The sequence below is a fragment of the Mauremys reevesii genome, linkage group 1 (genome assembly GCF_016161935.1).
Source record: "Mauremys reevesii isolate NIE-2019 linkage group 1, ASM1616193v1, whole genome shotgun sequence".
Classification (NCBI taxonomy): domain Eukaryota; kingdom Metazoa; phylum Chordata; order Testudines; family Geoemydidae; genus Mauremys; species Mauremys reevesii.
The window spans coordinates 12,210,631-12,222,321 of record NC_052623.1 but is presented as its reverse complement, the minus strand read 5'-3'; the positions used below and the strand labels follow the sequence as shown (position 1 = coordinate 12,222,321).

Below are 11,691 nucleotides of genomic sequence, written 5' to 3'. Positions count from 1 at the left end.
CAGAAAGTGTTCGTGTCTCCCCTCAATCACCTTTCTCCAGATATCTCTGTCTACTATCTACCCATTAATACTGCGCATTTACAGGGTATCAGACCCTATGGAGAGCTGGGAATTATCCCTAATTTTCTTACTAAGCAACTACTTTTAAAAAATACACAAATACACAGAGCAGCCAATTCCTCTCTGACTCAGTGGAGAGCCCAAGGGTTCTCATCTCCCTTTGGGAAGGATCCTTAATTACTGTTTATTCCTAAAGCTGTATAAAAAGCAGAGAAGCGCAAACATTGAACGAGAGATATTGGCTAGAGTGTCTCTGGTCTCCAGCCTGTTTCCATTCAGTTGCAGGATCTCCCCTAGAGGCAGAGCAAACCCCCCTGGGATTGCTCACAGCTGTATTATAAACTGTGCATCCCTCTGTGTCAGCTCTTGACGTGGGCAGCTGCTGCAGATGCCGGAGGGAGAGAGGGGTGAGAAACGGCTGCCTGTGGGGGACTTCCAGGTAAGACACGTCTGTCTCAGAATTCACAGGTACCCAGCTCTTGCTGAGGAGCTCACCTGCTCGACAAACCCAGTGCAACATGGGCATGATGGGATGGAGAATAGGTCTGTGGTCCTTTCTGCTCTGCAGAGCCATTAAACGTGCCAGGGCCCTTGCCACAGGGGATGTGTTTGCTCCAATATCACTGGCCAAAATGTCCCTCTTTGCTCCCCTTGGAGGAAGAACTGAGTAAGCTGTGTGTGAGTTAATGCACAGGGACTCTCACCTCCTTCTATTTCATTTCAGGACACTGGCTGTTAATGGGGTGGGGGGGCTCTCACCTGACTTTCTGATAGAAAGCATGGAGGTGCTAGGGTTCCTCACTGGAATAATTATATGAATTTTTCAACATGGGCAAGACGTCTTTTCTCCTGGCTTTCTCCAAGAAATTGCGTGAACTAGGGGCAAGTGATAGCTCGGTGGTTTGAGCATTGGCCTGCTAAGCCTAGAGTTGGGAGTTCAATCTTTGATGGGGCCACTTAGAGATCTCAGGCAAAAATCAATATTTGGTCCTGCTAATGAAGGCAAGGGGGCTGGACTCAATGACCTTTCAGGGTCCCTTCCAGTTTAAGGAGATAGGTATATCTCCAATTATTATTTATTTGTTATGCCTGAAACTTTCAAAAAAACAATTCAGCCAGAAGCAGACACCCAGTGTGGGAAATTTCAGTCCAAACAGTTAAAATTTGGCAAACTTATAAGCAACTGAAAATTAGGTCTTCTAAGTGAAGGTGTCAGACAACCTTAACTAGCCACCAGCACCATCTACAATGGCCAATCCATTTGTGAATCCCATTCAGCTATGATCTTTGCCCCAATAAAGTCTGTGGCAAGGAGTTCCACAGGCCAAATATGGATAATGTAAAAATTTTCTTTTCTCAGTGTTATATGTTCAGACTTTCAATGTAATTGAATGTTCCCTTGTTCGTGTGTTATGAGACAGAGTAAATATAAATGCCTGACCTACTTTCTTTATCAATAGATTCATAGGGTTTAAGATCAGAAGGGATAATTAGATCATCCTGTCTGACCTCCTGTATAACACAAGCCATTAAATTTAACCCAGTTACCCCTGTATTGAGCTCCACAACTTGTGTTTGAATAAGACCTGGTCTACACTAGGATTTTACATTGTAGAATCATAGAGCCACAGGGTGAGAAGGGACCTGCAAGGGTCAGCTAGTCTAACCCCTGCCAAGATGCAGGGTTTGTTGTGTCTAAACCATCCAGGACAGATGGCTCCAGCCACCTTTAGAAAACCTCTGGTGAAGGAGCTTCCACAACCTGCCTAGGCAACTGTTCCATTGTCCTCCTCTTCTTACAGTTAGAGAGTTTTTCCTGAGATTTAATCTAAATCTGCTCTGCCGTAGTGTGACTTTTTGAGTATAATATAATACCTCATTGAAAGGTGACACAGGGCCAGAAAAAGTTAATTGACTCGCAGATTGACCAGACCCATGGTCAAACTTTAAAGACTTGTTAGGAAGTAATGTAAATGAATAGAGTTTTGAAATGCAAGTCTGCATTGTTAGAGATAGAAGGGTAGATGTTTGCTCAGGTGTTGTGATGTAAGAAAATAAGTCTTGTCTATTACTATGGCTTTGATTCACAGATAAAAAAGGAGTATTAATATTTAGGGAGATGCTTGAGTGAAATAGTCTTATTGTCTATATGTCTCTTTGAAGGTTGTGGTAACCTGCATCTGAACTATTTAATGGATAAATGACCTTGTGCTAATTGCCAGGATGTTTGGGAGAAGGAAAGTCAAGCCTATTGTTTTCTCTGGCCAAAAGGCTTCTGGAAATGTGTAAAAACCCTGGGACAAGATCCTTCTTCATCTCAGATCTGCTTACGGTTTCAAGAAGGGGAAATCCTCAGCCATAAGAACTGAGATCCCCAATCACTGACTGAAGTCACCCTGAATATGAACACTGGACTATAACCTGTGGACTATGTCTAAAAGGACTTTTGGAAATTACAAGCTCATCGCTGCTATGTATCTGAACCTCCAGAATTGAATTCAAGTCTGTCTGTATATTGATCTTTTAACTAACATTCTACCTCTTTTCTTTTTTAATACATTTTTAGTTTAGTTAAGAAGAATTGACTATAAGCGTGTATTTTGGGTAAGATCTAAGTTATAACTGGACCTGAGTGAGTGGCTGATCCTTTGGGATTGGAAGAACCTTTTGTTTTATATGATGAAATCAGATTTTCAGAATTTATCATCATATGTTTGACGTGTGTGTCTGGATGGAGGCCTGAGGCTGGGCACTTTTAAGGGAACTTCATTGTTTGGACTTCTGAGTAACCAGTGAGGTTGTTTTGGGCTGCCTTGGTAAATCTCAATATTGGAATATCCACCAGCATTTGGGGTTTGGCTGCCCTGTTTTGTTTGCAGTTCACCCAAATTGAGTGATCTCAACTGGCTTCCATGGGCAGCATTGGTACAGGTAGTTTGAACCCATTGCCTTTTGTCCTGCCCTCTGTCTCAAGAGAGACCAAATTTTCTCCATCTTTTTTATGGCAGCCTTTCAAATACTTGAAGTCCTCTATCATGTCCCTCCTTAATCGCCTCTTTTCCAACCTAAACATACCCAGTTCCTTCAGCCTTTGCTCATGTGGTTTGCATTCCATCCCTTGGATCATCTTGTTTGCTCACCTCTGGATCCTTTCCAGTTTCTCTACATCCTTTCCAGACAGCGGTGACCAATACTGCACACAGCACTCCAACTGAGACCTAACCAGTGCTGAGTAGAGCCGTACTATCACCTACCATGACTTGTGCACTATGCCTCTGTTAATGCAACCCAAACCTGCATTTCCTTTTTTTTGCAACAGCAAAATAATCCACACCCCTGAGAGTTGTCGCTATATCTACCTAACCCCGGTGTAAACTGCATGAGGTCGATGGAACAATTCTTCCATCAACCTCACTATCACCTCTCAGGGAGGTGAATTACCTACTCTGAGAGGAGAACCTCAACTGTCGCTGTAAGTACTGTCTCACTCCAGCCATATGAGAGCTGCACTGTCAGTGGAGAAGCGCATGGCAATCACACTGTGGAAGCTGGTGACTCCAGGCTGCTACTGGTCGGTTGCAAATCAGTTTGAAGCTGGGAAGTCGACTGTTGGGGCTGCATTAACCCAAGTATGCAGGGCCATTAATCACATCCTTCTGTGCAAGACCATAACTTTTGGCAACGTGCATGACATTGTGGATGGCTTTGCAGAAATGGATTTCCCCAACTGTGGAGGGGGGATAGATAGCACGCATATTCCAATTTTGTCATCGGATGCCTTTTGATGGAATATATCTATCGGAAGGGGTACTTCTCCACACTGCTGCGGGCACTCGAGGATCACTATGGGCGTTTCATTGACATCAGTGCAGGGTGGCCCAGAAAAGTGCATGACGCATGAATCTTTAGTAACACCAGCCTTTACATAAAGCTGAAAGTGGGGACTTTCTTTCCAGACCAGAAGATCCCCACAGGGGATCTTGAAATGCCGATAGTGATCCTGGAAGACCTGGCATACCCCTCAATGCCAGGGCTCATGAAGCTGTAGAAGTGCAACCTGGATAGCGGTAAGGAGCATTTCAACAATAGGCTGAGTAGGAGCAGGAGGACCATGGAATGTGCATTTGGCAGATTAAAAGCGCGTTGGCGATGCCTTTTTGATCGGTTAGATCTCAATGAAGAAAATATTCCCATGGTTGTAGCCATGTGTTGCACCTTGTATAATATTTGTGAAGGTGTCAGGGTTCCTTCCCCACTCTGAACTCTGGGGTACAGATGTGGGCACCCACATGAAAGGCCCCCTAAGTTTATTTTTACCAGCTTAGGTTAAAACTTTCCCAAGGCACAAATTCTACCTTGCACAATATGCTGCCACCAACAAGTGATTTAAACAAACATTCAGGGAGGGCCACTTGGAGCCCTACCTTCCCCAAATATCCCCTCAAGCCCCTACACCCCCTTTCCTGGGGAGGCTTGAGAATAATATCCTCACCAATCACTACAGGTGAACACAGACCCAAACCTTTTGATCTTAAGAACAATGAAAAATCAATTAGGTTCTTAAAAGAAGAATTTTAATTAAAGAAAAGGTAAAAGAATCACCTCTGTAAAATCAGGATGGTAAGTACTTTACAGAATAACAAGAGACTCAAGAACACAGAGGATTTCCCCTCTAGGCAAAACCTTAAAGTTACAAAACAGGGATACCTCCCTCTTAGCACAGGGGAAAATTCACAAGCTAAACCATAAGGTAATCTAACACATTTCTTTTCTGCTATTACTTACTATTTCTGCAAGACTAGATGCTTTTTTCCCCCTGCCCTGTTTCCTGGCTGGCTCCGACAGCCGCAGACCAAAAACCTTCCCCCACAGATTTGAAAGTATCTTGTCCCCTTATTTGGTCCTTTTGGTCAAGTGCCCCTAGGTTATCAAAGCTTCTTAACCCTTTACAGGTAAAAGAGGAATTAACCCTTTACAGAGTAAAGAGGGATTTTAGGTTACCCTTAGCTGTATGTTTATGACAGAAGCTATGGCGAAAAGTTTGCTCAGGGGTGCCCTGCTCAGAGACAACATGTGGCTGCTGATTTTGAGCACCCAGATACCAAGGCTATTAGAGGGCACAATGGGGGGCAATTCAAATCAGGGAGGCTTTGTGGCAACACTGAAAATGAGAACGAGTAATGTTTATTGCTATGCATGGGATTATAATGCATAATGAAGTCCAGTTTTGGCACGGTAGGAAGCAGTTGTGATTGTTCAGGCAGAGGGTTCAATGTAAGGAAATGATGAAATGGCTTGCTGTTTGCTGATGCCACCTGCTATCATAACTTCAACAGAAACAAATAACGAGTGCTTATTATTCAAATAAATTTCCTTTTATTTCCCAAAACCCCAAAACACCATGCACACACACACAGCTGAGCATAAGTCCAGCTTTCATTTGAAAAGGTGTCTGTGGAGGTGGAGTGAACAGTAAAGTGAGAAGTCCCAGAAATCGGAAAGGAATGTGCGGGTGGAGTTTGGAGAGGACATGGGAAAGTGTTCTGAATGTGCTGAAGGGGAGGGCGGGCACCCATCTGCTCAGTCTGGAGCATCAGGAGGGACTGCAGTATGTTGTTCTGCTACTGCAAAACTTTTATCAGCATCTCCATTGCATCTCTACTGTATGCCTCATTTTCTTTTCTTTCCTGCTTGTCACTTTCCCTCCACTGCCTTCATTCTGCCTTGTCTGCATCAGAGTATTGCAGCACCTCCCAGAACATATCTTCCTGGCTCCGTTTTGAGCGCTTTCATAATCGGCGGACACACTCGGCTGGAGCGGAGGGGGTGCCTCCTTTCAAGGAAATATCTGGTGAAGCACAAGTAATAATAAACAGAAGCATTATTGTTAAGTACATGGACAGCATTGAAACACTACATTAAAATACACTGCTGGTATAACACACCAGTCACTTTCCTGCTGACCCTTGACAAGCACACATACCAGTGAACACTACAAGCATGGTGAGTGTTCCCGGGGGTGTGGGATGTTGTACGTGGGAGAAAAGCAATCGGCCAATTACAGTGATAAAATCAAGTATGGTGTCTACACTGGCACTTTGGTGACAAAATTTTTGCCTAAAAACCTTCCAACACTCATCAAGGTAGCTTTATTACGTCACTGAAACTGAGCAGTTATGTATTCAAAAGTGGTTTGTATTCTTTACACCTCCACTATTTCTTCACCAAATGCTGCCTTTTGGTGAAAAAACTTGGCAGTGTAGACAAGGCCCAGAAAACAATAAGGGATGACCAGTATACACTCGTGTTTCCTGCTGGTGCCTCCTAAGGTTTCCTGCACCACGATATGTAGGAGTTATTGACAAAGAGAGCACCATAAAATATGGAATTGGCATTGGAGGTTCAGTTGTTCATAATTTATTTATCTGAATAATAAAAATGTCATTTTTCAGTGTGTGAAGAGTGACCAATCTGCTTCATCCATGAGAACAGCCTCCAGTAGTGCATGTAGTGTCTCATATTAACATTTTCCCTCCATCCAGGTATTTGTCCTGCGACCGTCACCCTAGATCCTGGGCACATACAGGAAGTCAGGGGAACGTACAGTTCATGCAGGAAACATCGTTCTGCCTCAGCGTTGGAAACATTCTCTCCTACACCATGTCAGATTCCAACTCAACCGACTTCACCAACCCCACCACCTTCATCCTGCTGGGCATTCCTGGCCTGGAGACAGCCCATGTCTGGATGTCCATCCCCTTCTGTACAATGTACACCGTAGCCATCTTTGGGAACTTCACCATCCTGTTCATTATAAAGACAGAGCCGAGCCTCCATGGCCCCATGTATTATTTCCTCTGCATGCTGGCCATCACCGACCTGGTCCTGTCTACATCCATGGTGCCCAAAATGCTGAGCATCTTCTGGTTCTATTCCAGGGAGATCAATTTCAGTGCCTGCCTCACCCAGATGTACTTCATTCTCAGCTTCTTTTTGATACAGTCTGGGATCCTCGTGGCCATGGCTTTTGATCGCTATGTGGCCATCTGCGATCCCCTGAGACATTCCACCACCCTGACAAACACTGTGGTTGCCAAAATTTCCCTGGCCGTGGTGCTACGTGGCATCATGCTCATACTGCCCCATCCTTTCCTGGCAAGGAGGTGGCCATATTGCAGAACCAACATCATTCCAAACACGTACTGCGAGCACATAGCTGTGGTGAAGCTGGCCTGCGCCGACATCAGCCTCAGTAGTTACTACAGCTTCTCTGTGGCATTCTTCGTTATCAGTATGGATGTGCTTTTTATCGCCTTGTCCTATACCCAGATCCTCAGGGCCATCTTCAGACTCCCAACAAAGGATGCCCGGCTCAAGACTTTTGGGACCTGCGGCTCCCACCTCTGTGTCATCTTAGCCTTTTACATCCCACATGTCTTTGCCGCCCTCACACAACGATTTGGGCACAATGTGCCCCTGCATTTGCGCGTTCTAATGGCAAACATGTACCTCCTGGTGCCCCCCATGCTAAACCCCATCATCTATGGGGTGAGGATCCAACAGATCCGGGATAGGCTGCTCCAGCTCTTTGCTCATAAAGGGACCTAAAGTTTTCTCCTGGTTGTCCGGCTCTCAGATTGAGCTCTATGCAGAGCTGGCTGGTGACATGGTGCTGGGTCGTCTTCCCTGAATCACTGACTGGCTGATAAAAGAGCCATTAAATCCTTGCCTGAACTTAGTGTGATGTGTCAGTGGGACAAACTGGGGAATCTGCCTATGTACGACTCATAGGGTTGCCACCTTTCTAATTGCTGATAACTGGGATCCTCAGGCCCCACCCCAGTGCTCTGCCTCTTCCCCCAGGTTCTGCCCCTGCTCTGCCTTTTCCCCTAAAGGCTCCGCCCCTCACTCACTCCTCTCCTTCCCACCCCCTGTCACTCTCTGGATCATCCCTGACACTCTGCACTCCAAAGCACCTCCTATTTACCGTGGTGATGTAATTATGGTATGTTTTGTACAAAGTATGCCCTGTGAGGTATCATTCTAAAAGTCTTGATCTGTTAAACATTGATATCCCCTTGGGTTGTATGCGCTCTCATTGTATGTCAAGCTATGAAATCTTGCTATGTGTGAGTTACTAAAGTGTGATGTGAGACTGGAAACACCCAAAACCAGCCTTTCAGGTATGACAAAGGAGTAGCCAGACAGTGTTAATTGCTGTTGTCAACACTCATCCAGGGAAGAATCCACTAGCACAGGAAATCTGTATAAGAAAGCCTATTCAGAGGGAGTATGGAGACAATGGAGAATGTTTGGCCAATGAGGGCACACACACCCACGTCACATACACAGACTTTCCAGCAATCTGGAGGAAACTATAAAAGATGGGTGGTGACATCATCATTTGCCTTCACTCCCCCACAACTCAGCACCTGCAAGAAGCTCAGGAAGACCAAAGACTTTGAATGGGGGAGAGGAACCCAGGCTGCAAAGGTGATGCAGCCTGTGCCTCAAGAATCTGTAAGACTCCTTGTATCATCAGTCAGGGTGAGCTATTGCTGATTCAAATCCTATCTAGTGTGTACAACTCATAGATTGCAAATTTGTTTGATTTCCTAGGTAACCTGCTTTGATCAGTTTGTTATCTCTTATAATCACTTAACATCTGTCCATCTGTTGTTAATAAACCTGTTTTATGTTTTATCTGGATTTTTGATCCAGTAGGGGTGCAAAGCTGGGGAGCTGGAAAATTGGCTGATGCCTCCATTGTGGGTTCATGAGTGGTTTAGGTAAAGCACTCAGGTAACTTAGTTGGGTGTGTGGTGCCACGTGCTGTCGTGTTGGGTGATCCAACGCCTCCCTCCACCCTGAAGTAACCAGACATCACTATACATAGAGATATGAAGAGAATGTTTAAGTCAGTTTCATGGTAGAGATGGTGAGCTTTAAAGTTGCAAAGAGTTCTTTCAGAATTAATCCTTCGGTTGCAGGCCAGTGTCCAATATCAGGGTGATCCAGAATGAAACTGGAGACCTCAGTCTTGTGACTTGAGCTTCCCCTGATGAAGCTTAAGCACATTTGAGATGACAGGATCAGGACCCAAGAATTCTTTTATAGACCACTGGCAGGCTATTATAATGATGAATAGTTGCTTTGAAGTAGAATTACCTATTTCCTATGTATACACAGGTAACTCTTCCATTCATCAGCATCAGGTAATTATCACTTAAGCGATTCATAGGTAATTTACTACAAATTTCAAAGAGAAGTAGAGACAATGACGTTTTTACATCCAAGTTTAATTTAAATGTTAATATTTTCTTTTGATCTTTGAATCAACAGATATACCAACAGGCAGCAGTCATCTGTTTACATGGTTAACATCTAACCCAATGTAAGTAAACACATACAATTGGCATTACCTCTAATTCTCTAACAATACAAGTTTGCATTTCAAAGCTCTAGTCCATTTACCAGGGCTAGGTTGCTATGTATAGGGAATGGCCCTAATTACCCTTGATATACTTCTCTAATATGTCTTCAAAGGTTCGTTTTGGGTGAATTAGCCTGCTAGTTGCATAACCCTTTCTGAGCCTGTGTCACAGCTATTAACTCACGTTTGATTGTATGCACCATCTGTATCCTTATGTCTTTGGGTGCTACTGTATTCTTCGCTCAGGCTTCTTGTGCTCAGAGGCAGGAGGATAGGGCAGAGGCATGTATGTATAAATAGCCCTTACAAGAGCTAACCCATATAAAAGAAAGGAGTAACTGCATTGTAGCTAAAACCAGTGTTCTCCAGCTTCCCTGCTGAGGGGTAGGCTTGGAAGGAATGGAAGCTACCCAGAAGAGGGAACTGAGGGAGGAGTGGTTGATCCAGCAATGTATGTGAGGCTGAGGTCTGACAAACATAAAGTGCAGGTGACACTTGCTGAACAATGAAAGTGAGAGGGACATTTTCAGGGTGTCACATATTGCGCGTGTGTTGAGTAGCGGCGAAAACACTATTTCATTTTCCTTTGCTCTGTACCTCGGCTTGGTTTTCTCCTGTGGTACAGACCAGAATGTAGTCTTTTTCAGGACATGGATGAATGTCTTACATGAAAACACAAAATTAGATCTTAGAGAGCTGTAGTTGATAGATATATTGCTGTGACATGCTGTACCCCAAAGCAACACTCTTGCACCCCCATATTCACCACTGTTATATAGTTGCCACAAATCTTGTAGAAACTGTCATGTGAGGTGTCACTGAAAAGCTATGGTTTGCTGAACTTGATTATCCTATTTGTATGCATGTCTCATTTTTGTATCTGACGTTATGAATATTGACTATGGACGTGTATTTCAATTGTGTTTGCTCCTGTGGTAACTCCCAGAAGGTAATTTACATCCAGTCTAGCCAGCACTTTGTGAATGGAGTATTCATGTTGATGGCCCATCAATGAGCACAGTGGGCCATGGAAGAAACTTATTCCCACCTCATGGACTTTCCTGAAGACGTTCTAGCCAGGATATGGGTAACGGCCCCTGCTGTGACTCACTGAAGCATGCAAAGTCTTTTGACCAGCTCATGTGACACTGGGCTTCATCTTGTGCCTGTGGTTTTCCACTAATTGTGCTGGGGGCTTTGCTTGGGACAGTGAAGTTCCCTCCACATGGCAGAAGCTATAAAAGGGGGAAGTGACATCATCACTTGGCCTCACTTCCCCTACAACTCAAAACCTCAAATCACGGATAGAGGGAAAAGATTTTGACTGGGGAGCTGGCCCCAGGCTGGAAAGGAGAAATCGTAGGTAATCTACTTTGATCTGTACATTTATTAGTTATAATCACTTAAAATCTATCTTTCTGTAGTTAATGAATCTGATTTATGTTTTTCACCTAATACAGTGAGTTGTTTGAAATGCAAAAGGGAAATCTGCTCAGGAACAGGGGCTGGTGCATTGTCCTCGCCACATCGAGGGAGGGGCAGACTGGGTCATAAACTTACTCTGGTCAGGATTCTGACCAGGGCAGGACGGTACAGCTCTGGGGTCCTAGGCTGGGGAGGGAACTGGCTGGAGCCTCTCTATTGTTGGTTCATGAGTGGCTGGCGAAAGCATTCATGTAACTCAGCCAGGTGTGTCCCTGCCTGTGATTGTTTGTGTGAGTGCAGGACCTGGAGGGGTCTTCAGCTTGTCACAGCCTCACAGTGTGAGAGGGAGCCAAGGTTGGTTTGCCAGAGGGCTCAGTAGTACCTCCGTTCCAGGTTGCATCCTAAGCAAGTCTGTCACATCCGCCTAACGAACAAGCCCTGCTACACCATGAATCCATTTCCTTCTTGTCATGCCCTCAGTTATGAAAGGAGAGACCGTGGTTACAGCAGGGAAATCAGGACTCCTGGGTTCTGTCTGTCATTCTCTGTGTGACCTTCACCAAGTCATATCTTCCTACGCCTCATTTTACCTATCAGTATAATGGGTATATGTTCATAGTCACTTTCCTTTGCTAGATGTTTTGAAAATCCTGCAATGAAAGTTGCTACACAGCATGATGATAGTTACTGATGAGAATTACTAATCTCCCCGTGGGCCTGCAGAAAGTGTTCGTTTCTCCCCTCAATCACCTTTCTCCAGATATCTCTGTCTA

General features: G+C 44.6%; 1 protein-coding gene across 1 annotated transcript; it reads left to right on the top strand.

Moving 5' to 3' along the window:
* Positions 1-6,720: 6,720 nt before the first annotated feature.
* Positions 6,721-7,668, top strand: LOC120397848 (olfactory receptor 52B2-like). The gene has a single exon (XM_039524413.1). The coding sequence runs from the start codon at positions 6,721-6,723 to the stop codon at positions 7,666-7,668; it is 948 nt and encodes a 315-aa protein (XP_039380347.1).
* The last annotated feature ends 4,023 nt before the right edge of the window (positions 7,669-11,691 follow it).